Source organism: Microtus oregoni, unplaced genomic scaffold (genome assembly GCF_018167655.1).
Source record: "Microtus oregoni isolate MIOR12 unplaced genomic scaffold, Mior012 000033F_ref0000390, whole genome shotgun sequence".
Classification (NCBI taxonomy): domain Eukaryota; kingdom Metazoa; phylum Chordata; class Mammalia; order Rodentia; family Cricetidae; genus Microtus; species Microtus oregoni.
The window spans coordinates 12,525,218-12,548,661 of NW_024543092.1; the positions used below are offsets into that span (position 1 = coordinate 12,525,218).

The 23,444-nt window shown below is 45.6% G+C and overlaps 2 protein-coding genes across 5 annotated transcripts; both read right to left on the minus strand.

The window, feature by feature from the left end:
- Nucleotides 1-536: 536 nt before the first annotated feature.
- Nucleotides 537-7,705, minus strand: Fbxo5 (F-box protein 5). Its single transcript, XM_041680243.1, has 5 exons — nucleotides 7,384-7,705; nucleotides 3,657-4,326; nucleotides 2,991-3,081; nucleotides 1,757-1,936; nucleotides 537-1,342 (listed from the first exon to the last, which is right to left on the minus strand). Exons 1-5 carry the CDS (start codon nucleotides 7,460-7,462, stop codon nucleotides 1,085-1,087), a joined length of 1,278 nt encoding a protein of 425 aa, XP_041536177.1. The 5' UTR covers nucleotides 7,463-7,705; the 3' UTR covers nucleotides 537-1,084.
- Nucleotides 7,706-10,666: 2,961 nt separating this feature from the next.
- Mtrf1l (mitochondrial translation release factor 1 like) lies at nucleotides 10,667-21,740 on the minus strand. Of its 4 annotated transcripts, XR_005976757.1 has the most exons (8): nucleotides 21,407-21,740; nucleotides 18,769-18,848; nucleotides 17,254-17,437; nucleotides 15,927-16,090; nucleotides 14,359-14,476; nucleotides 13,211-13,347; nucleotides 12,331-12,623; nucleotides 10,667-11,140 (listed from the first exon to the last, which is right to left on the minus strand). XR_005976757.1 is itself a non-coding variant. In XM_041679948.1 (7 exons), the coding sequence occupies exons 1-7, from the start codon at nucleotides 21,642-21,644 to the stop codon at nucleotides 12,423-12,425; spliced, it is 1,005 nt and encodes a 334-aa protein (XP_041535882.1). In that variant the 5' UTR covers nucleotides 21,645-21,740; the 3' UTR covers nucleotides 10,667-12,422. The 4 variants fall into 4 exon arrangements, 3 of the variants coding, with proteins under 3 accessions (XP_041535882.1, XP_041535881.1, XP_041535883.1); XM_041679948.1 differs by having other exon boundaries at nucleotides 10,667-12,623; nucleotides 17,371-17,437; XM_041679947.1 differs by having other exon boundaries at nucleotides 10,667-12,623.
- Nucleotides 21,741-23,444: the final 1,704 nt, after the last annotated feature.

Genomic DNA, 23,444 nt, shown 5'->3' on the forward strand with positions numbered 1-23,444 from the left:
TCCAAGACAGCCAGAGCTACATAGAGAAATCCTGCCTCGAAAACCAAAAACAAACAAAATTAAATCAAACAATTAAAAAAAACCCACAAAACCCTAAAAACAAGAACCAACCCTAATTTGCTCATCAGCAATCCCCAAAGCCAGGAAAGCGCTGAGGGACGAATTTCCAGCCCTGCATGAAGCAAACACTCACTAGGATCACTGTATGCTTCAAGTTATTAAACCTGAAGGAGTAGGGAGACTGATTGCTCATGATGAACATAAGCTAATGCAAGACAAGATCGCTACACTGGCAACTGCGGGTTACCTAGAACTAATTTTTGTTGGATAGATGTTTAAGGAGCTGCAGCATCTACAGGTGTCTATCTACAGGTCTGCAGGACTCACTAGATAGATCCGCCACCAGGAGAGAGCATCTGCAGGTCTACAGGACTCACTAGATAGATCCGCCACTAGGAGAGAAATCCCTTTCACAGCTCAATGCGCTCGTTTCCAGTGCTAACAAGTTCATAAAAAACAGCATGCGTCACTGAACTTATAACAATTTTATTTATAACAAAACAAAATTAAGTTATGTATATTTATTTTCTTTGGCACGTAAAAACAGAAATATTTACAGGTATAAAAAACATTAAAAAACAGACCGGAAATAAAGTAAACAAGTCACAACAGATACTTGAAACACTGAAAAAGGCTCACACTGACAAAGACAGACATTTAAATGCAGACTCAAGCTGACAATAGCAATTGGTAAAGCATCACAGATGCCAACACTGAACCACATCGTTTTAAAGACTCCATAAAATTACAGCCTTCACCTGCCATAAAATCCAATGAATTGATTTTATTTTACCATCTAACTACAAATAGATATCCAGTTTCTTTTCTTAAAAGATATGAATCTTTTGCATTTGTATGGATTTTAATTTTTTCATATCAAACTGTATTGTTTTAAGAGGCTGTATGTCCTCTATTCCTCAAGGGGCATAAAGGTTCCCGACATTTATTTTTACCTTCTCAAATTAAAAGCCCACATTTCTTTAAAAGGTGACTTTAAAGTCACCTGCAATTGATTTACTAAGGGTCACAATCTTTGTAAGTTTTTTTTACTCTTTTTTGTTCCAGGCAAAGGGCCCGTCACTTTACAGCTGGCTTTGAGGAGTTTGCTATTTGAACAGTCTTTGGTGTTGGTATGATAATCACACAGACATCTTGTACAGTAGTCGAATCCACAGCTTTCCCGTTTGCAGGTTGCTCGCTCTAAATAGTGGTCATACTTGGCAGGGAAATTACAGCGAACACAGGCTTTGAGGCTTTCGTTGTTTTTTAATGTCTTGCCCACCTAGAAGAAAACAAATCCATACATGTATTTTAATTAATTTTAGTAACTAAACCAGGAAGGGCAGTCATGCCTCCAATATACAGATAAATATGTACAGGGACATTTTAGTATCTACCACCCAACGGTTCAGGAGTTACAGCAAACTGCCCTTCTGAAAGGCCCTTTTGTTCACCTGTTCTCCTAATGACAACATTTACTACAAAATGTAGTATGGAATAGTTTGAACAAGGAGGACAGAAGACACGACCTCTTCAATAACTGCCCTAATGCTTCTTACTCGAAACTGAAAGAACATTATCACTTAATTAAATTGGGTGGCAAACACTAGATACCATGTGCTTTGGAACCCTACTTAACGTTACTTCCCTTCAACAGTAAGTGCCCCTAGTTCTATTACACCGATTAGATAGTTACCTCAAGGAACTCACTGTACCGGCTGTAGGCAGAACCCTTCTGATCACGCTGCCTAGGAAACTTGGCTTGAGCATCTTTTTTGGTAGGAGCCCAAGTCGATGACTTCTGGACAGAGGTCAGTGCCGTTCTGCTCACAACGTACCCTCTGGTTGAAGTGTGCAGTGACAACTTATTGGTTTCCTGGTTGAAAAGAGGTTTAATAGGAGATTTTAAACTCACGAAAGTGCCAATTAAGATAAGCCTACGAGGGATCAAGGTGACTTTAACCAAGACCAAAGCTCTGCTCAGAGCATAAGGTCATTCTCCCCACTACCAGTAGGTGGCAGTAGTCAGTCACCAAACATGCAGTTAGTTCAGGTAAAAAGAGAAGAGGTCACAATGTAGCTCCAGTTCTCAATCTTTTCAAGTCCCCCAAATTCCTGGATTACAGACATTAGCCACCACCCTACCATAACAGCAGTTTTAAGGTAACCCTTTGAAATAGATTTCCATTACCAATAAAGAAACTGAGCACAGAATGTAAGTATCCCTTGTCTAAAGTCACCTGGTTAAGTCTAAGTAGCATTTGTTGCCCAAACACATCCAATCACATACTGATCAGTATCGGAAATACGACAATCACCAACCACTTCAGAAAATTAAACACTTTCTCTGTACCAGCAGTGTATACCAACCTGTGGGCTGCGACACTTTTGGGGAGGAGTCTAATGACCCTTTCCCAGGGGTTGCAGATCTAATATTTACATTACTACTCATAACAGTAGCAAAATTAGTTATGAAGCAGCAACAAAATTAATTTCATGGTGAGGGATCACCACACCATGAGGTAGTAAGGCCGCAGCATTAGGATGGTTGAGAACCACTGATCTATACTGCAACACTCCAGTATGTCAACAATTCATTTCTTCTTGTAACTGACCAAGCTAACATACAGCCCTTATTTAGAAATCAGTCCGCACGGAACAGCTTTTCCAGGTTATGGAAGTGTAACCAAAGTGCAATGATCTCTATGGAAGACCTGCACACCGCAGGCCTCTCAAACCCTTCCTCTTCCTCTCCAGCCCCTGCCTGGGAGGCTGAAGTGCTGCTTTATGAATTTAAGGGAGTTACAAAAGTCTTTTAGTCCAGGCTGTCCTTGAACTAGAGACCCACCTGCCTCTGCTTCCCAAAGGCTGGAATTAAAGGCGTGTGCCTCCGCCACCACCCAGATATAGAGCAATGGCACTGAACTTACCAGGACTCTCTGCATGGCCCTGCTGTACAGCTGGGAGGCTCCTTTATCGTTCTCTACGATCTTCTTCCAAATTCTGCTCACTTTAGACAAGCTAGAAGGGAAGGAGACAAAGACGCGAAGATGAACCAAGAACAGAGTGAGTGCAGCGCGAGCTTCACTCACCCAACTAGACAGCAAAACTGCTTAGATAACCAGGCCCGGGTACTAGGCTTAACCACACTACCAGAGGGCCAAAATGTTTGAAAAGCTCCATCAAGCTTCCATGACATCTAAATTGTTTTTTTCGTATCTGTCCAGAGAACCAATTTCAAACCAGCAGTGTGCACACCTCCACCGTAGCTATTTGATAAGAGAACTCCTGGCCACTTGTAACACTACATTAACTGACATGCACACTCCACAATGTGGATTACAGAAACCAGCCAACGATAGAAACCAAGACATCTACCCTGTTTCACTTCAGACACCAGATCACCCGGTACAGAACACAGCCTTCTAATAACAAGACTACAAAATTCCAAGTGACCAGACTAGATGTAGATTTCCATAAGCTTTCTTTCATTTCAAATGCCACCCAACAAACATGACCAGCTTTGTTAAGGCCGCTTTACACTTGTCTGCACAAGCGGGTCCCGTGTTATCTAACATACAGTGTGTAACACTCACTTTATTAAGTCCATGCCGCTGAGCTTCGTCAAAATATTAGCTAAAAGGTGTTTAAATCCCCTCCGAGAGAGCTCAGTGAGGATATCTAGATGTTCCAGGCCCATTTTCTTGCCAATTATATTCTGCAGTCTAAAGTTTCCACTGGCAATAACTTCCTTCAGCATTTCTCGATCCACTTTAGGGTTCCTCTTGGAATTCTTTTTTAATGTTGAGCAAACCATTCTTTCAAAATGCAGGGCAGGCAGCAGGTTCTTACTGGGATACTGGTCTGGGCTCTGGGATGGCAGCAAGCAGGGCTGGGTACTGTTTCTGAAATTCTCCAGAATAAGGATGCCATCCTCATGTTCACTTTGAAGGGTAAATGACGCATAGCCGCTATCTTCATACAGTAGGCTGGTCTCTAGCGCTTCTTCTAGTTCACTAGAACTGTTGAGTATTTTTTGCACCCGCTGATTTTCCTTGTTGTTATCATGGCCCACAACTGGTGACTCTATGAAAGATACCCTTTCCTGGTTTCTAAAGCAGTCCTTACAGGAAGGCTCCACACACACGGGGCTGTAGGAACCTTGCCGCTCACTGTCAGGCTTCACCACTTCAAGCTCAGAAAGATCGGGGTCACAATTAAAACACTTCATTTTAACACAAAGAGCAGGGCTTTCTTCTTTACGACCTATGAAAAGAACACAAGAACAGAATATAAATCACTTTGGGGCTAACATGTTCCCCTACTCCTTGATGGGGACTGACCCCAGGGCTTCACACCAAGGATCAGCGCCCTTACGTACCCAGCAACAGCAATGGACATGTTGCATTACCATGGCACGCATGTCCCAACCAGCAGAATATTAACCAAAGCCTCTGGTTACATGGTACTTCAGCTCTTTTCCCCGTTCCAGGCCACCACATTCCATCTAGCTATCGCTATTTCTGTAGGCTTCCTCTCACCCTCCATATTTTTGTGAGGGTATGCATTCGACACGAGGCATCTGTGGTCAGAGGGCGACCATGAAGCTGGTTTTCTTCTCTCTTTATGTGGGTTCTGGTGGTGGGGCACAGGTGGCAAGCTGGTGAGACAGCACATTTACCTTCAGCGCTGGCTTCCTTAGTCAGTGCCTCGGAACTGAGATTTCTCTAATGCATTTCCTCATCTGAGACAGGACTGGCAGGAGCCAAGAACACCTCAGTGAACAGCTCTGGTATCAAACCTAGTCCAGGGAGGCTTCTCTTGGCTCAGACTGTTCTAAGTTTTGCTCTTAGGAGCTTTTCCAGCTGGCTTGGGACAGTATTTCACATGCTGGCCACACTTCATTTTTTTAACCAGTTTTTAAAAAACTTTTCCAGACTACAGGAGTCCCTTTATTTTTTGTTTTCTAAATTGGAGAAAGTATCAGAAAACAAAAATCTAAAATGAATGCATTATATATATTATATATAAATCCATCTTGGATGAAGAACTTTCCAAAGATCAAGCTAAGAGCTCCTAAACAACGGGAAGTACTTGTATTCTGTTTATGTCATCAATTGATCACACATAAAAAAAGCAGATTATCTGATTCCATACCTCCCAATCAAACAATATACAGGGCACGTGTCTAGTAGTTCTGTCATTTTATCCATCTGATACTCATTTAATGATAGATCTTTTTTAGAGACATGCAGACAAAGCCTTTGTATTTTTCTAAACACAAAGAAATTTGGCTCCAAATTTGAAAAGGTCCCAGGTCACCAGCAATGGTGAATTGCAGGGAAGTATATGAAATCAAGGCTACAAGTGTTTAGAAGAATCCCAGTGGGTCTAGGGCGCAAGGCTGTGGTAGAAATGCAGGCAAATGACCCCAATTAACTAATGCACAGGATATGTATTATTAAGTAGAATAAAAGAAAATATCCTGTGGTTGAAGACTCCAGCAGTTATCATATAGAATACCATTTACCAAGCTGGGAGAAAACGACAAAAAATTAACTCTAAAGCCTTAGTTTTCCCATCCACAAAATGGGGAGGAAAACTATTACTCAAGAGCGTCAGTCACCCACATTGAGCCAAGCTCCCTCACATTTCCTCCATTGTTAACATCAATTCCACACAAGTAAAAATTTAGGAAGCAAAATTTCAAATGAGAAAGATCTCTGGTGAACGTTCCAACCAGCTTATTCTATTAGGAGATTTTTGGTTTTCCTTAAAACGAACCTACAGATAAAACTCACGTTTCACTGTTTAGAACTTTATTCCTCCCCAGTCCAGTCCGTGGGGTGGGGGAGGGGGCCCGTTTGAGAGTTACAAAAGTGCACCAAGCCTGGCCTTTCCTTCGCATCAATAGTGACTTTACATTCCCTATCAAACACTAATTAAAACTGGCATTAAAGTCTCTAGTTCTTCCATCTGTTAAGTAAGTTTCAGTCTCAGTCCAACCATGTGGCCAAGGTCAAGCCCCCTCACTTCTCTGCTTAAACCTGACGAAAGGTGACCAAAAGTAGAATTCACAGGAAAAAAACCTTTAAGTCTACTTGGAAAAAATATGTAAATGGACAAAAGTAATTTTTAAAAAATGTCTTCAAAGCTGTAAACCAAGTCGGGGAGGGAACTAGGAGGCAGCACGTATTTCCTGAGGAGGAAAGCTGAGCAAAAGAATTCCACCGTAAAACTTTTACATTTCCGACATTTAAGGTTGACTTAGGATTCAAGATCTTTTGCAAACACAACGCGCTAATCCACCAGTTTCTACCTCTAAAGACCTAATTCCGTTTCTGAGGCAGGAAGATTATCAAAGAATTGTTTTTTGCCGTCGGCTTCAAAATTTCTAGGGTAAAATAGATCCATCTGTCTTTCATTGTGAGGCAACAAAGATTATATAGAATTAATATATGTTAGAGTTATATGCAACTGAGTTTGCTCAACTCTCATCCAGGCTTTGAAACAAATGACCATTAAATTCTCAATCCACAGGGGGTAAAAAAATAAATAAATCTTCGATTCTCACCATCAACTAAATAAGAGGCAAATTCATGTTTTTGATTTTTTTTTTTTTGGCGGGGGAAGCCCTTTTCAAAACCCTCCCCCGAGGACTCCAGGTCTTAAGACTTACTCAGAGGGGGGAAAAAAGAGGAGAAAATAGATCTTTTCCCATTGATTTTTCCCATTGAGTTTGGTAGGGTGGACAGAAGGGGGTCTCTACATTTGGCGGGAGCAGGGAAGGAGCCCCTAGAAATGCTGAGGGGGTCGGTGGTGGGAGCTGCCCCGAGGGCGCGGTGCACGAGGAGGGAGGGCGGGAGATAAGCGCGAGCGCAATCTCCCGCGCTCTCCGGCCAGGACGCAGAGGGAGAAGAGTTTGGGAAACTGAGGAAGTGAGCTAGCTAAACAACTGTGAACAGGGGATTTAGGGGGCTGGAGATGGGGCCTCTGGCAAGTCTGGAAACCCAAAGCCCTGTCACAGCTCGGGCAGGAGTGGGGGAGGGGAGGGGGCTTTTGGCGCCCATGCAGGGGTTGGGGTGGAATCCCGCGCGCAGCTGCCACCACCTGCACGGCCCCACGGCGGGACACCTGGATGGGATGGATTGGTGGGACCCCGTGCCAGTCACACACCTGTCCCCCCTCTGCACCAGGCGACCCTCCTCCCCTGGCCCGGGAGGCCGCCAGAGGCCCGGGACCCCACGATCTGCACATGCACCCGGTCATGAGGCTGCAGCCACAGAGCGGGGAACCCGTCCCTACGATGCCCGCCACACTCACCGTCCGGGACCGTCCGTGAGCCGAGGCCGCAGGGGCAGGAGGACGGCCGGGGCAGACCGCTGCAAACGCGCCGGCTCATGCCGGAGGGCGCGGGCTCCGACGCAGGTGAAGTGGCGGCGACCACAGGAAAGAGGCGACAGGCCGCTGCGCCGAGCTGTAGCTCTTAAAAGGCGCCAGCTGGTACTTTTAAAATCTTTGAATTTGGTGCCCAAATCAGAACAGACCAATGGGGCGCGGCGTCCGCACGCGCGCGCCAATACGAAGGCGGTGTGAGGGGGACGCCCTCGCTCGCCCAATAGGAAGCCTCGGGGGCGGGGCCAGCCGCGGAGCCAGGGTCCCGCCCACCGCCCGACTCCGCGCCTCCCCGAAGAGGTGGAGGGCGTGCCCAGGCGGCTGGGGGCGTGGCCTGCGAAGGCGGGGCGCCTGCGCAGACCCGCCGTGCTGCCCTCCCCCCGCTGTCCCGCGAACCGGCTTCCCGCGAGTCCTCGTGTCCTGCGGACAGCTGCGACTTCTGCCTGCAGATCTGAGATGGGCACAGGCGGGGCCCATGTCCTCCTCCATCGTCTCGTTAAGCGCGAGCTCGGCGAGCGGCAAAGCTCGCCGCCCGAAGCGCAGACGTCCCAGAAAGCAGGGCCTTCCCCTCCGGCTCCGGACCCGCCTCTCTAGGATTTAGGCGCGCTCCACTCTCCCTCCTAAATTGGCTCCGCCCCTTGCCTGGAGCTTCCGCGCTTGCGCCCTGCCTGCCGGCCGCGCTGAGGACTTGGCGGGTCGGCGCTTGCGCACTAGGGGCCCGGCGGGTCCCTCCGGGTGGGGCGGGACAGGTGGCTAAGGGAGGACCGCCCTTGCCCTCGGGATGGCGCGCAGAGGCACCCCGGCCTAGCTTGGGCTAGGCGCCTACCGGGGGCTGAGGGTGCGGCCTGATCTCCAGTCCTTGCCGCAGCATTCTTTTGGGTTCTCTGCCACCGGGAATCCTTACGATGTTAATTGTTTTCGCTTTTCTGTGTTTTTTTTTTTCCTTTTCCTTCTAGGTTAAGCGCAAGACAGCACACCTGTTTCCCCAAATAAGTCAAACTCCACACTTTTGGGGGCAGGAGGAGCCCTGGCTAGGTGTATATTTTGTAGCAAGGGTGGGAGCGAATGTGTTAATTGTTAAGTCTGCTAGCGAACCGAAGGGCGCCGCTAGTGATGCTGGGCATCGCACACCTTGAATTTGTGGCAACATCGGACTCGGTTTCAGAATATGGCGCCCTAAGCTACAGGATGCTCGCCCGGAGAAACGCCCACCCCCACCACTTGCCACTTCCCCCTTGCTTTTCGGCGAGATTATTTGACTTTCAGTTAAGGTTCCTTGCTGTCAATGACAGCTCCAGAGGAAGGCGGGGCCAAGACTAGGCTGAGTCGCACACGTGCTGCGTGGATGAGTTTTTATCTAAATTCGCTGTTTATTCCTAGTTTTCTGGCTTTTGACATTTGAATTGTTGCATAAAAGTAGTTATAATGCTTACCAAAATCTTGGCAGCATTTTCTGTTTTGTACTTGAGAACTGAGCCTCTATAATGGATGGAAAGACTGAAGTCTTTCTGGAAGTTTTTGTACTAATGAGAATGATACTGGCAATCAAAATTTTCAGTAAATGAAAATAGATACTAAAGCAAGTGACAAAAGAACTGTAAATAGAGAGACGTCGTGGGTTGAGAATTTTGAATGGTCAGCTAAGTTTGAGTCTTTGCACCGACCTTGCAAAGCACTGCCTAAAAAGTGCCTGCAGCTCACCAAGCAAGGGAATCGGAAAGGGAGAAGCTAGATCTGGGGTCTGCTGTAGATTTCCGGGTGAACTTGTATATTTCTTTTGATCGCACTGCATAGGGATCTCAGCTAATTTGCTAAATGAATGTTAAAATGCTGTCTGATGGGGTATGGTGGCACACACCTTTAATCCAAGCAATTGGGAGGCAGAAAATTGAGTTCCAGGGCTACACAGAAAAAACATGTTTTCGAAAATGCTGTACAAGAGAGAGGGTTGTGTAAATCTCCACTAACGGAGAAGTGCGAACTGAGTACAAAGCGTTGGTGGATGGTGTGCACAGTAATGGATGCGGGCTCCAGAGGCAGCAGACCTCTTAAAATTCTGGCAGGGAAAGAAAAAGGTTGCATTGGCTTGCCATTCTTAAATAATCTTAGCATTATTTTCACTTATAATGATTGTGCTTAGAAGTCTAAGTCAAATTTCCCTGTAATTAATAGGATTTCAGAGCTAGTCAAGAGAGTGCATGGACTTTTGATTCCTCCAGGACTAGGGGGAGGTATTCTTGAGGAACTCAGGTGAAAAAGCAAAAAAAGAACCCAGTTCCTTTAGGCAAGACTTCCGGAGTCCAAGGTCAGGCAGTGGTGGTGCACACCTTTAATGGAAGCACTCTGGAGACAGATGGATCTCTGTGAGTTCAGGCAAGCCTGTTCTACAAAGTGAGTTCCAGGACAGCCAAGGCTACAAAGAGAAACCGTGTCTTGAAAAATCAAAAATTTCCTGTTTCAAAAAATAAGCATGCTGTAGTATCATCATCACAGCTGTCTAACGAACATTTGCATCAATCATGCAAGGACTATGAATGACCCTGTCCTAAAAATACAATCAGTACTGCTGCTTTTTCAGAGAACCTGGGTTCGATTCCGAACACCCACTGGCTGTTCACAACTAACTGGAATTACAATCCCAGGAGATCAGATACCTTAATCTGGCATCCACGGGTACTGCAGATACATCGTGTACAGACACACATGCAGGAAAAACACCCATACATATGAAAGGCATATTTAAGAAGTATTTTTAAAGGTAAAGTACCTTCCATGAGATTAGAAGGGAAGGATTCTGTTCACGTTACCTGGTTTCTGTATTAAATACTGTAGACAGCTTGAAAACCCTTGCCTATCATTAATGGTTTTGTACTGCTCACTTTCCAGTAGAGAGAGACACTAAGTCCTCAGTATAAAGTAAGTGTACTGAAATATAATTGTATATATATATATATATATATAATTGATTTAAGAGAAGCCCATTCTAATTGTTCCTAAAAACTTAAGACTATAGCTGATTCTAGAAAATCTGGGAAAGTGCCTCATAATTTCTCTATTATTTAGGCTAGAGGCTCCTAAATCCTAGTGGCAAGGAACAGTCAAACCTTCCCCATTTCAATAGGATTTTTTTTGCAACAAGAGTACTAAGTCACAAGAAACGGAATTGAAAAGTTTCTGTACTCTGATAAACCTTTCCACCGAAACAATAATCCAAATCAAACCAATTTATAAAAAGCCCAGATTTAATGAATAACCAACGCTCCTGGATGGCTCTCCAGCCCCCAGAAAGAAAATGGGAAAAGACCAGTTTGTTCTTGGGGTGGGAGTGGCCTTGAACATCTCTGGGGTGGGGTCATCGTTTGGCTTGGTTTAGAATCTGGACTGAGGCAACTCGCAGGGGAGGAGGGTTGGGATGGAACTTCCACCCAAACATTCCAGACTCTTTGGGTATATGGATGCCAGGGGCTGGGTGACACTTCCACCCAAACAGGTATGGGTAAACTGGCCAAGTCTTAAGTGTTAATGTCCAAACAACTCACACAGTACCAAAATATCTAGTTTGATCTTCATAGATAAAAATCCAGTGCAATGTCTTGAAAATCAGGATCAGGGGTCTCTTAAGGGTAAACCCACTGGATTATGCACATAGTTAGATCTTAGTTTGAGAAAGTTAGCTCCAACACATCTGGGGAAAAAGCAGAGAAATCTCAACTATTAGTTTTAAGTATTTGAGATTTAACATGAATTTTTATGTGTGATGATTGATATATGATTAAGTAGTGCCAGTTGATATGTGTGAGAGTGAAAATGTCTTGTTTGCAATTATTTCAGACACTGAATTTATGAAAACATTATTGAAAATGGGCAGTGGCTCTGGGTGTTTGACAGTTAAGACTTTAGCCCCATTCAGAAAGAACTCTTAAAACCTTAGTTCTGAAGCTGCCATACTTAATATCACATTGGCAACACCTGGGTTTTGAAGGAGACACTGAAACTACGGCAGCCTGCACCTTTCTTTGTGGTTAGTTTGTGAAGCTTGTCGGCAGCAGGTGGTGGAGAAACACTGTAAGCAGGGCAGGACATTTCATTTCTCCTCTTCCATGATACAGTCTCTAGGGGTACTCTTGGAAAGAAACCATTAGTCTATTTCACAGATCTGGCTTGCTGTTACCAGTGTATTTGGTAACAGATTACTTTAGATCTTCTCAAGTTTTGGATGGCGCTGACATTGAAATCAGTGAAATGTCAGTTAATCTACATCTCCCTTATGGGCAACGTAGCATGTTTACCCAGCCAGGCTGAATGCCTGAATAGAGAAAACCCAGCCTCCTCCAAACAAAAGAACATTCCCCAGCAAACTCCCTCTGAAGTGAAGTGAACCATCACCTCTTCCTGGTCTCCTCCCAGCTGATTCATACTGTGGATCTTGGACAGAGTGCTCTATGTGGGCATCCTTACAGCATCTCTGTGGATGCATCCTACATCCTCTCGGTTCCGTTTCTCTGGGGAACTGATACAGAAGCCCACCAAGGCTTATTATTCGGGAAATTTTGTTCACATTTTAACAAGAGGCTTTCTGCTTACCAGGCCCCATGAGCTTGAGGTACTCTGTTTGCAAGGCCCACGTTCCCAGCTGCAGGGCAGTCCAGAACTTTTGCACCACTGAGTGGGCTACACCATGCCCTGCAAGAGACCTGACTCTGGAACTCTAGGAACTTCATGTAGGCCATTCCTTCCCAGTCCCAGTGTACCTGACTTTTATTGCTTGTTAATTTCACTAACAGATTCTGTCTCTTTATATCATAAAAACATAGATATTTCTGCTTAGTATTGTGTCTATTTTATAGAGAAGAGTCCGAGAAACTGTTAACTTACATTCCTCAAGAATACCGGTTAAGTACTTGCACACAAGGATTCACTCTAGGATTTTCCTAGTCTATATAAAAAAAATAGCTTTATACAATAGCTTAGTCTTTTCTGGAAATCATTTCTACTAGAGATTCATAATCCGCATAGTCCTTCAGTGACTGTATCATGCCATCCAGAAGACAGTCTCCTTGCATGAAGCTCTCAAGGTCATGTAGTGATTTGTTTATTCTGTGGTCTGTGACCCTGTTCTGTGGAAAGTTGTAGGTTCTTATTTTCTCTGATCTTCCTTTTGTTCCAACCTAAAAAATAGGGAGAAAGAGAGAGAAAGATGAGATGAATGAGGATCCAGGAGGCCTACAGCAACGCAAGAACCAAGTCTATGTCCCTGATTAATGGCACAGAGAACAGATTGTACAGACACAGTACCTGGGTCCTGCCTCTGCCTCTTCAATGCATTATGGCTTAAGTCTAAACTTTAATTTCCCATCAGCAAAATACTGATGACATAATGACGGAGTCTGGCAAATGGATGATATATAAACAGCAGAAGCAGCACATTTATGTGTACATTTTATGTGTATGTAATCTCTGGGAGTTCATTATCCCGGAGTGGTGATAAGGAGATGGGTGGTCATACTAAAGAAGTCATGGAAGGACTGTGTATGGCATAAAATCAAATACAAAACACTAGGTTCCAGTATTCCTGCTTCCCAAAGCTCAAAGGACTAAAAGCTGAGTAGGGACGTGGTCCACTCTGACAAAGCTAAGACAAACACCTTTGACTATAGAAAATAGGTAAAGCTCTCCATGGGTACTGCCCTATAATACAAACAAGAACAGCACTAATGTAAAAACTACACTACCCGTTTCTGAAACCCATTCTTACCTGGATCTTTCTAGCATTATATCTTTTTGCAGTTTCCTCCTCTAGATGCAGGCTGTATAGCCTTGCACGTAACTTTTTCATAGCCAGCTCCCTGTTCTTCAGCTGAGATCTCTCTTGCTGGCATTCAGAAACAATACCTGAATAACAATATGAGTATTGGTTTTAGTACAAAAATCTTTATTATCAAGGATTATTCCTCTTCTTTCTTACCCCTTTTCTTCTTTTCTGAGATAAATCAAGAGTTTAACAGAAGACTTTAAATATTTTTAATACATTTCTTCTTCACATCCTCAGTTAGCTATCAAAATCTTAAAAGGCGTATAAAAATGAACATATATAGTAGTACAAATCCTAGTATTAGAGTTAACAGAACTTTTTATCTATTTCTATTTATACATTCCACTTATCACCTCAGTATTTAATGGTTTTCTGTAGTTAAAAGGATAAAATCCTACCTGCCCACCAGTCTTCTTAACTACTGGTTAGCAGAAACTATGACAATTTGTTCTAGTTAAGGGACGTCTGAAAAGTACAAACCTGGCATCCTTGCCCCTCACAAGCCACCCCAGTACTCTAGTAGAACTTAAAAAGCATGGTTCTCTCAGCAGAGTACAGTCCGTTTGCCCAGTTATCTAGATTCAGATTGCCGTGGACTTCATAGTCTCCACAGAAAGATGCTCCTGAAACTGTATCTAAGACTGTGTGTGTGTGTATACCATGTTTCTGTGTAGGAAGTTCAATGCTTCTATTGCCACCAGGGTTCTTGTTACTATCTTAGCCCTACTGCTAATAACTAGTGATTTAGAACACTTTCTGTTAAATATTTTAGGTAATTATCTCACTGAGGTTATTTTGAAATAGTGAAATCTATTAAGCATATATTTGAAAACCCACCTGGCAGGTGGCAGGACTCTGTTCTCTTCATCGTCACTACCATGGAGAGCCCTGTGCTTAGCCTTCCCTCTCCCTCTCCTTGACTCTGTATCCTACACAGCATCAGCTACAGAACCTACAGAATCAAGTCATTAGTTAAGAGCCCTTAACGGTTTCTTTCCTTTTGGGAACTGAAGATCTGCTTCAGTGGAAAATCAGTCAGTCCCCAGAAACTGATCTTGATTCAGAGTTTCCCGTGAAAACCCGGCACCTACCTGTGGGAAGATGGACTATTCGAACAGCGCTGTCCGTGGTGTTCACGTGCTGCCCTCCAGCTCCACTGGCTCTCTTAGTATCAATTCTCAAATCTTTAGGATTAATCACCAGTTTGATCTATACACACAAAGAAAAGCTGCAATTTTAAGAAGCAATTGTATGTACTAACTGTCTTCAGGTGAGACCAACACACTGTTAAATACATGCCATACCTAAATCACATAAAATTTAAAAGTTTAAAAAGAGACTGGAGTTAGGATATTATTTTAAATTTAAATGTTTTTTTTTTCTTTTTTGAATGGAGGGAACAAAAGCAACACTCCCTAATCCTCAAAAGTTGAGCTTTTTCCTCACAAATGATGCAATTGGGGACAGTTAAAAATAGGAGATTTAGGGTTGAAGAGATGGCTCAGCGGTGAAGAGCCTGTGCTGCCCTTACAGAGGACCTGAGTTTAGTCAACACATCAGGTGGCTCCCAGCCTCCTTTAACTTCAGCTCCAGTTGATTCGTGCCCTCTTCTGGCCTCCACAGGCCACATATACATAGATCTACACGCACAAGCCCAATTTTTTTTTAAAAAAAAGTAGAAGATGTAGAGTTTTACTGAATTCAAAAACTTTAGCAGATAAAACAAAAACTAATAGCACTCTGAGTTCATGAAACTGTTTTAGGGAGAGAGGGGATACCATTTCTAAAACGTTACACCTGTAATTTGGAGGCAAAGATCATGAAGGCAGGGTATGTATTCCATGAACACTGGAATCAAACAGGATGATGCACCATCCCAGGAGATAACATCAGAAGCACCATGGTTAAAACTATCTGTCCAGTGAGCAACTAGAGACTGCTCTATGGCATGTCAATCATCCTGCAGTAAGATAACGCCCTTAAGAGTTGCTAGAAAAGCTAGACAGAACCTGGCCCTCACTCCCATATCCTGGAAGCTATCAGGGTTCCTGACACCAAACTCTGCTGCCCATTCTCAGCTCCTCTGTTCCTCACTCAGTCTTCTCACAGATATTAAACCAAGGAAGGAAAGCCTTTCAACCCTATCAGACATCTAAGTAGTACTTTTTCTTAAAAATAATAGGAAGAAATCTTCAACTCATTTATCTCTCATTTTATAAGTGAATTAATTTGTCACTTTTTGCAGAAGACAAATTAACAAAGTAGGTTGTTATCTTACACACTGAGAACTTGCTTTATGAAGTAAGACACACACTCGGGGCCCTTTTACTACAGCTGGGTCAGAGGTAGCAACTGTGCTGAGTGACTAGTCCTTTCCTGATGGCATCTGGAGAACCCACCCTGCAATGGGAAGGGAGGCAGGCAATCAGTTCACAGCATTACCTGACCCACGATGGAGGTGTAAAATGCCCCTTTACTGCTGGAGAAAAACCCTGGTGTAAATCTGGACAACCTATACACATTTTCACTCTTACCCTCTGTTGTAAAATTACACTTCTTGAATCAAATTTTCAAGAGTAACTCAAGACATGAAAGGAGGACCAAATGACAGGAGACAGTGGCTGGGAGCGGCCATGCATGAGCTCCGTTACTGCTTTACCTCAGTAGGCTGGGGCAGAATCGCCACGGTCATGGTGCTGGTGTGGATGCGGCCTTGCTTCTCTGTCCTCGGCACTCTCTGCACTCTGTGCACCCCTCCTTCAAACTTCATGTGTTTGTAGGCTTCTGGGCCTCCGATGCTGGCTGACGCATGCCTAAGGCCGCCTTGGAAACAGGGAGCACGGGGTCCTTCTTATCATTCTGCCATGCATTGTTTAAACTGACCACCACATGTGTTCTCATGAAATAGAGCTGAAAGAGCCACAAGCTAATGACAGAGTACAAGCACATTGAAAAACTTTAGCAAGTCTTTGATCTGGTGTTTCAAAATATAATCTTGAATTTTTAAAGCATTTATTTAATTTTATGTCTGAGTGTACAAGTATGTATGTGTAACACATGTGAGCCAGGTGCATGCGGAGTCAGAAGGCAGCATCAGATCTATTAGAACTGATTTGTGGGTGGTTGTGAGCTACCGTGTGGGTGCCTAGAACTGAATTGAAGTCCTCCTCAGGAGCAGCAAGTGCTCTTCACTACTGGGCCAGCTTCCCAGCATCTTAACGTATGTTTCTGTTCAGCTGATAAACTACAACACCGCTGAATTCACATCAGTAACAGCTAAAAGACCACCGTTTTGGTTCCTTTTTGAAACAAGTTCTCCCGTAGCCAAGGCTAGTCCTGAACAGTGTAACTCTCCCGCCTCAGCCTCTTGCATGCTAAGATTACAGATGTGAGGCCAGAGTATCCTACAACCCCATTTTCAAAGTGGTAAGTGATTATCATGGAATGGTTTTCCATCATACTTTACAGAAAGTTTCAAAACTCTATTTTTATATAAAATCATTAGGTAAATAATTTAGTCCTTACAAATAAGTTCTGATCATCATCTTGCTATCCCTTTCCCAGGACACACTGTTGATAAATCAATGCTTTACAAAAACAAATCCATCCACTTACAACTGTGCTGTTTAAGATCATCTAGGAAGCAACTTCACTGAGAAATGAATACACACTGACCTGTAGGGAAGTCTGTGAGCTCTTTCCTTGATTGATGACTGATGTGCGAGGGGCACTGGATGAGGCAGAGAGTGGTGCTACCCGTGGGTCTTGGGTGTATAATAAAAGCAGGCTAAACAGCCAGAGGGAACAAGCCAGTAAGCAGTTTTCCTCCATGCCTGTGTTTCAGTTCCTGCCTCCACATTCCAGGAGTTCCTGCCCTGATGTCCCTTCACGGTACTGTAAACTGAAGGATGAAACAAAGCCTGTCCTCCCCAAGTTGCTTTTGGTCATGTTTATCACAGCCAGAGGAACCTAACTGAGAGACTGACCTAGTTCACTTGGGAAATATTCCAGTGTTTCAAAGTGCCATCTTTTAAACGCAGCATACTGCTGGTACATGTCAAACATCTCAGAGGTGAAAAGCATGGCCTCCTGACCACCCACACCTGCAGTCACCTCCAGGATCAGGTCACTCTCATCTGTTTCTTCTGGAGGAACCAAAAGTGAGATGATCTGTAAATACAAAGACAGCGCCTTCCTGTAACTAAGAAATCTTCAAACTAATGCCCAAAGCTACGCAATTAGAGGATTTAGATATGTAACCTGAGTTTCTTTAAACAAATCATCTAATATTGCTCTTCCATACAGTTTGATCATCTTGCTAACGAAAAACGTATACTGCATAACTTCTATTAAGGCATTAATTTTCAGTTACATTTTAAATATTATGAAACGCATCTACTTTTGATGGGTTTGTTTTTATTTCTTCTTGGAATTCTCTCTTTCGTGTTTTGGATACTCCTGCCTCCACCTCATCAGTGCTAGGAATACAGGTGTGCACCACCACACCAGATTTTATATGGTGCTGAGGACTGAACGCAAGGCCTCATGATGCTGGAAAACACCCTAATAACTGTACTGCGCCCCACCCCCACTTCGGAAATCTTACACGCTTTCTATCAATTCCCTACTCAGGTAGTTTGGAATTAAATGCTGGGAGCATTTACACAAGTAGAATGTAAAAGAAATCCTCCTCTGTTAAAACACAAGCCTAATAAGGAAGGCAAGGAGAAAGGAGAGGTCCTCATCTTGCACTTGCCAGTTAAGCGTCCTTAACATGGGAGGGAAAACTATTGACCCTGGAAGTTTCAGGATTCCGGCACTCTGTCAACACTGAGATAAACGCCACATTCTCATCCTAGGGACTCTTTCCTATCTACTGTCTTCCCACAATGAAAAGAAAAAAAAAAGCAAAAGCAGATTTGTCTTTTGAACGTATCTTTTTGCCTTTGCCTTCCTAGTAAGAGTTGATATGTGAATTTATCAGTGAGACCTGTACTCTGGTAGCATGGAAAATGTGGGAAATAGGAAGCATGTCTTTTTCCGCTTTAGAATCTCCTTTGACCCTGGCAATCCCTTCATGGAACGTGCATACTAGGAAACATCACATTGTAGGCCTCCAGTTTGTCACTTGTAAGCCAGCAAGACAGACACGAGCTAAAGAAGTCAAGACTTGGAGAGATGGAGATAGCTCAGGGGTTAAGAACAATGACTACTTTCCCAGAGAACCTGCGTTCAGTTCCAGAACCACTTCACGCAACTTAACAATTTTTAACTCCATTTGCAAGGGATATGACACCTTCCTCTGGCCTCCAACTCGCACCAGACAGGTTTGCGGTATACAAACACACTTGCAGACAAATATTCATAGAAAGATACAGAAAAGACAGCAACAAAAGTTCTATCTAAATAGTAACAGGCTACTTCCCTGGACTCTTATCAGCCTGCGATGAAACGTAAGGAATAAGGGCAGAGATGTTTTACTCTTTGTGTACATACCATACCTGATGCTTCAGCTGAGTTATTTCTTTCTGACACAGAGCTATCTCACTCTCTGCAAGTTTCTTTAACTCTTCATTCTCATCTAGGAAGAACAACAGTTATGTTTTCTTAATTAGTGCTAAATTCACCTCCACAGAAGTCATGATAATAGACTTTAAGAGGAAAAAAAAAAAAACTAAGGGATGGAGAAACGGCTCAGCAATTAAGAGCACTTGCTACGCTTGCAGAGGACCTAGGCTCAGTTCCCAGCCTTCACATGCTCACTCACAACCATCTCTAATTCTAGGTCCAGGGAACTGACACCCTTTTCTTATTTTCATGGGCACCAGGCATGCATGTGGTACACATGTATACACACAGGCAAAATACTCATACGTATAAAGTTAAATTTTAAAAATGTTTACTGGTTTTATTTGATATGTATGAGTATTTGCCTGCATGGATGTATGTGCCACAAGCGTATGCTGTGCCCACAGACTGGGGTGCTGGACCACCTATGGCTGCAGTCCCAGACAGCCGTAAGCTGCCGCGCGGGTGCAGGGAACACAATCTGGGTCTTCTGCAAGGACAGTAAGTGCTCTCCACAGTCGTGCTTTCGCTCCAGCCCCAACAAATAGACTCCATTTGCCAAGTTAGGCTTTACAATACCAAACAGATGCATTTAACTAGTTAGAATACCCAGGAGAAGCACAAAAGGTTTTAACAGCTAAGCCAAAATTGAAAGCTACAGTCCAAAGTTAGTCTCAGTGAACATTTCCTTGAGATAAAATAGGTATCTTTCATGATTATTTTGAGTTCTCACTTGTGACTTAGAGATCTACTTTCTCATTCCCGCTGCTCTGTTCTATGGACATATGCAACCTAGGAAAGGAGATTACAAACTGTTTGCTCTCTGAAACATCAAACATACACACAGTTTAAGAGTGTACGCTGACCTATGAAGACTCTACATAGATGGGTGGTGGGATGGTACACATGCAGGGCCTTCCATAGGGCAACACTATAGCTCTAAGTTCTGGGGCTTCTCACTTTGGAAGGTTTTGTTTTTTCCAATTCTTTAAGTAATTATTCGTTGTGAACTCCAGTTTCTTCGCTCCAAGTGTTGGGAAAGAAAACACCAACTAACTCTCCATAACTAGAAGTTATTTTTAGATTTCCTGATTATACAAATCAGACTTTTAATTAAAATTCTCTTTGGTAAAGCTGCCAAATTTAAAGGTGTTTTTCCGTATAAGCTGGAAAAGATGAGATCATCCTAAGTCAGGTGCTGGCACGATCTCGTTTCATGTAAGTAACCGGTTTCTACAGATTCAGTAGTGAATTCTTTCCGAGTCCCAAAGGTTTTCTTCTCATCTTGCTATAAATGTGCTGTACTACGCAATTCGTCCCTGTTACGGTCTCTACAAATTTTCATCTTTTAGTACCTACCCTGACCCCTCTGCCTATTCATGCTCAACAGCTTTCTCCTAGGCCACACTTCTCCTAGACCAACATGGAAATCTGTTCCAGTATCCTTATAGATTTATTTTTATTACCTAAATATGCATCCAATGGCAAAGCTCTATCCCCCCCTCAATGAAACTCAACTTGTATCCCTATCTTAAATTATTGAACTAATTCTGATGAAGGACGCTACCCCCCTGTAATTCCGCCCAACTATGTGTATGATATAATCACCAAATCTTGTTTCTTAGTGCCTTGCAGGTCACAATTCTGTGCCTACCTACCACCGTTTCTCCTTTGAATGGTAATTAGCTTTTTCCTGACTCATTTATTCTCCACACTAACTCTGCGGTAGATTTTCCCTAGATAACGCCATTTCTCTGCCTGAAAAAGTAAGACACTGCCCATGCTCTGCAGAAACAACTCCAGGCCTTCGTCTTTCTGGTTCCACGTTTCTCTTCCGTTGCCATCTCCTACACCTATTCTTGTGTCCGCCATACTGCACTCGTTCCATTGAGATCACACTTGCCGTCTGGTCACTTCTCTTATACCACCTAACCACCTCTTTCTAGTTTTTAGCACGTCTCGTTATACTGAAATTAAAAGTCCTTACTTTTTATTCCCATTTTCGTGTGTGTGTGTGTGTGTGTGTGTGTGTGTGTCTGGCTGGCTATGAGTACACATGTTTGCGTATGTGTGCACGACGTGAAAGTGGAGCCCCGAGGATGTAATCAGGAGTCAACATCAATCCCTTTTCCCACTTTATTCAACGAGACAATTCTCAGAATCAAGTCTAAAATTCCCAAGTGGGGTCTACTGGGCAGGGGCGTCTCTGGAGGCTTCAGTAAAGCAGACGCTTCAGCTTCCAATTTAGCCTCGAATGCAGCGGAATCTCGGGGGAAACGTGCTGAGAACTCGGATTTCCTGGTCTAGGATTCTAACTATACAGTGCATTGCACCTCACACTAACGGGTGAATACCATGAAGTCACCGGGCTGCAGACTACCTCGTCTTTCCTGAGCATCTGAGCTGCCAGGACGGTAGGGAAGACAACCGAGAACCTGAGTAGCTTCTGAGTACAGGCCGGCAGAGCACCGAGTCAAGGGATCCCTGCCGAGCCTGCCGGAGGCTATCAGAACCCCAGTGACGAGGTCCGGAACGCGGGTGGCTTCAAACGCGCTGCAGCGGGCGGCTTACCGTGCAGCAAGGACTCGGTGTCCCGCAACTCCCGCTCCTTCTCGCTGAGCAGCCGAGCCGCCGCCGCCAGCTGAGGCTCACCGGCCGCCAGAGCCCCGGCCTCCGAGCCCACACGGCGCTCCAGGAAGGCCCGGAGAGGCCCTTCGCGGGCGAAGAGCTCCTCGGGCGGCGGCGCAGAGCGGCTGAAGGCGCGGAGGGCCCACAGGCGCCGGGCACCGCTCAGGAACCCGCTCCGCATCCCGGCCGACCAGTCCCCCGGGGCCGGAGCCAGAGCAACCCAAGATCTCGAGAGGACTCGGAGCCTGGGCTTCCAGGTCAGCTTTTAAAAACTCTGCCGGAAACGTTGCGAGAACTTCCGGCTAAGTGTGGGGAAAACCTCTATGTTTCTAAAGGCCAAAAGATAAGGGGGCGGTGCAATCACAAAACGTTTGCCCCGCCTCCAACCCGAGCGCTGACTCCTGGGCCCCGCCCAGGGGGAGGGGCTCCAAACCCCAGGCCCCGCCACCAAGGGTTTGGGAGCTCCAAGGCCTGGGTCCCGCCTCCCCGGGTTGCCGGTAGAAGCTGGGCTTCCTCGGCCCCGCCTCCTCGAAGTCTCGACCCGTCCTCCAAAGGGAGTGCTCCAATGCCTCGGCCCCACATCCAGAGAGGAGGCTCGACTTCCTTGGCCCGGCCTCCAAAGGGGATGCTGCGAAGCAACGGCCCGGCCTCCAAGGGGGATGCTGAGAAGCAACAGCCCGGCCTCCAAAGGGGATGCTGCGAAGCAACGTCCCCGCCTCCTAGGGGGATGCTGAGATGCAACAGCCCGGCCTCCAAAGGGGATGCTGCGAAGCAACGTCCCCGCCTCCTAGGGGGATGCTGAGATGCAACAGCCCGGCCTCCAGAAGGGGCGCTACAATGCCTCAGCTCCGCCTCCGAAGGGTGGGGGAAGATCGGCTTCCTCGGCCCCGCCTCCGAGGGTGATGCTATGGTGCAGCGGCCTGGCCTCTATCTCCAACGGGAGGGAGAGGAACGTAAAGGCCTCGACCCCTCCACCGGACAGAACTCCGCCGCTGAGTGCAATTTCCATGAGCAGAGACCCGGCGTCTGGGCTAGACCTGCAGGGGCAGAGCTCCGGGGCCTAAGCTGGATCTCCGGGAGGCGTGGGTAGCGCCAATGCCTCAGCCCCGCCACCGGGGAGGGCTCCGGAGCCTCAGCTCCGCCTCCAGGCGGAACTCAGACGCATAGGCCCCGTCTCCTTGGGGGAGGGCTCCAGAGCCTCAGCTCCGCCTACGGGGGGGTATTCAGACGCCTAGGCCCCGCCTCCGGGGGGGAGAGCTCCAGAGCCTCAGCTCCGCCTATGGGGGGGGGGGAGTCAAACACCTAGGATCCGCCTTCGGGGGGGGGGCTTCAGAGCCTCAGCTCCGCCTACGGGGGGGGAGATGTTCGGCCGCCTAGGCCCCGCCTTCTGGGGGAGGGATCCAGAGCTTCAGCCCCGCCTATGGGCGGTATTCAGCCGCCTAGGCCCCGCCTCCAGTCGTGGCTCCGGCCTCGGCCCCGCCTCCATGCCAACTCGGAAGCCTTGACCCCGCCTCCGGGCTGCTCTTTGCTGAGCCCCAGGCCAGATCCAGGGGGGCAAGCCTGAAGTGAACTGAGGCTGCGTTTTTGGCATTAGACAGTGAGGTTTTGCTTCCCTAGTCTGCGCGGGGACGTGAAGAACCTTGTGGATAGTCAAGTACCCTGCAGACGCAGAGGTACAGCCACGGAGGTCATCTGTCCCCAGTCTCTAAGAGTGACTTTTAAAATGGTCATCAGTGTTTTCTCCTCTTCTTTTGCCTACTCTCATTTTCTGACAAATGAGTTAGATTAGTTCTCAAGACAGGTGTAACCTACTACGACTTCCTAGTGACGCTATAGAACCAGCCTTCTCGCGGTTTCCTGTCTCACATTCCGGTCCATTCAGTCCAGCTCTCTATTGCTCTTTCCCTCTCTTGCTTTTGGTCCACTCTCCCCCTCCTGCAAATCCATGTTAAAACTAACAAAATGCAACGCAACAAAGCCT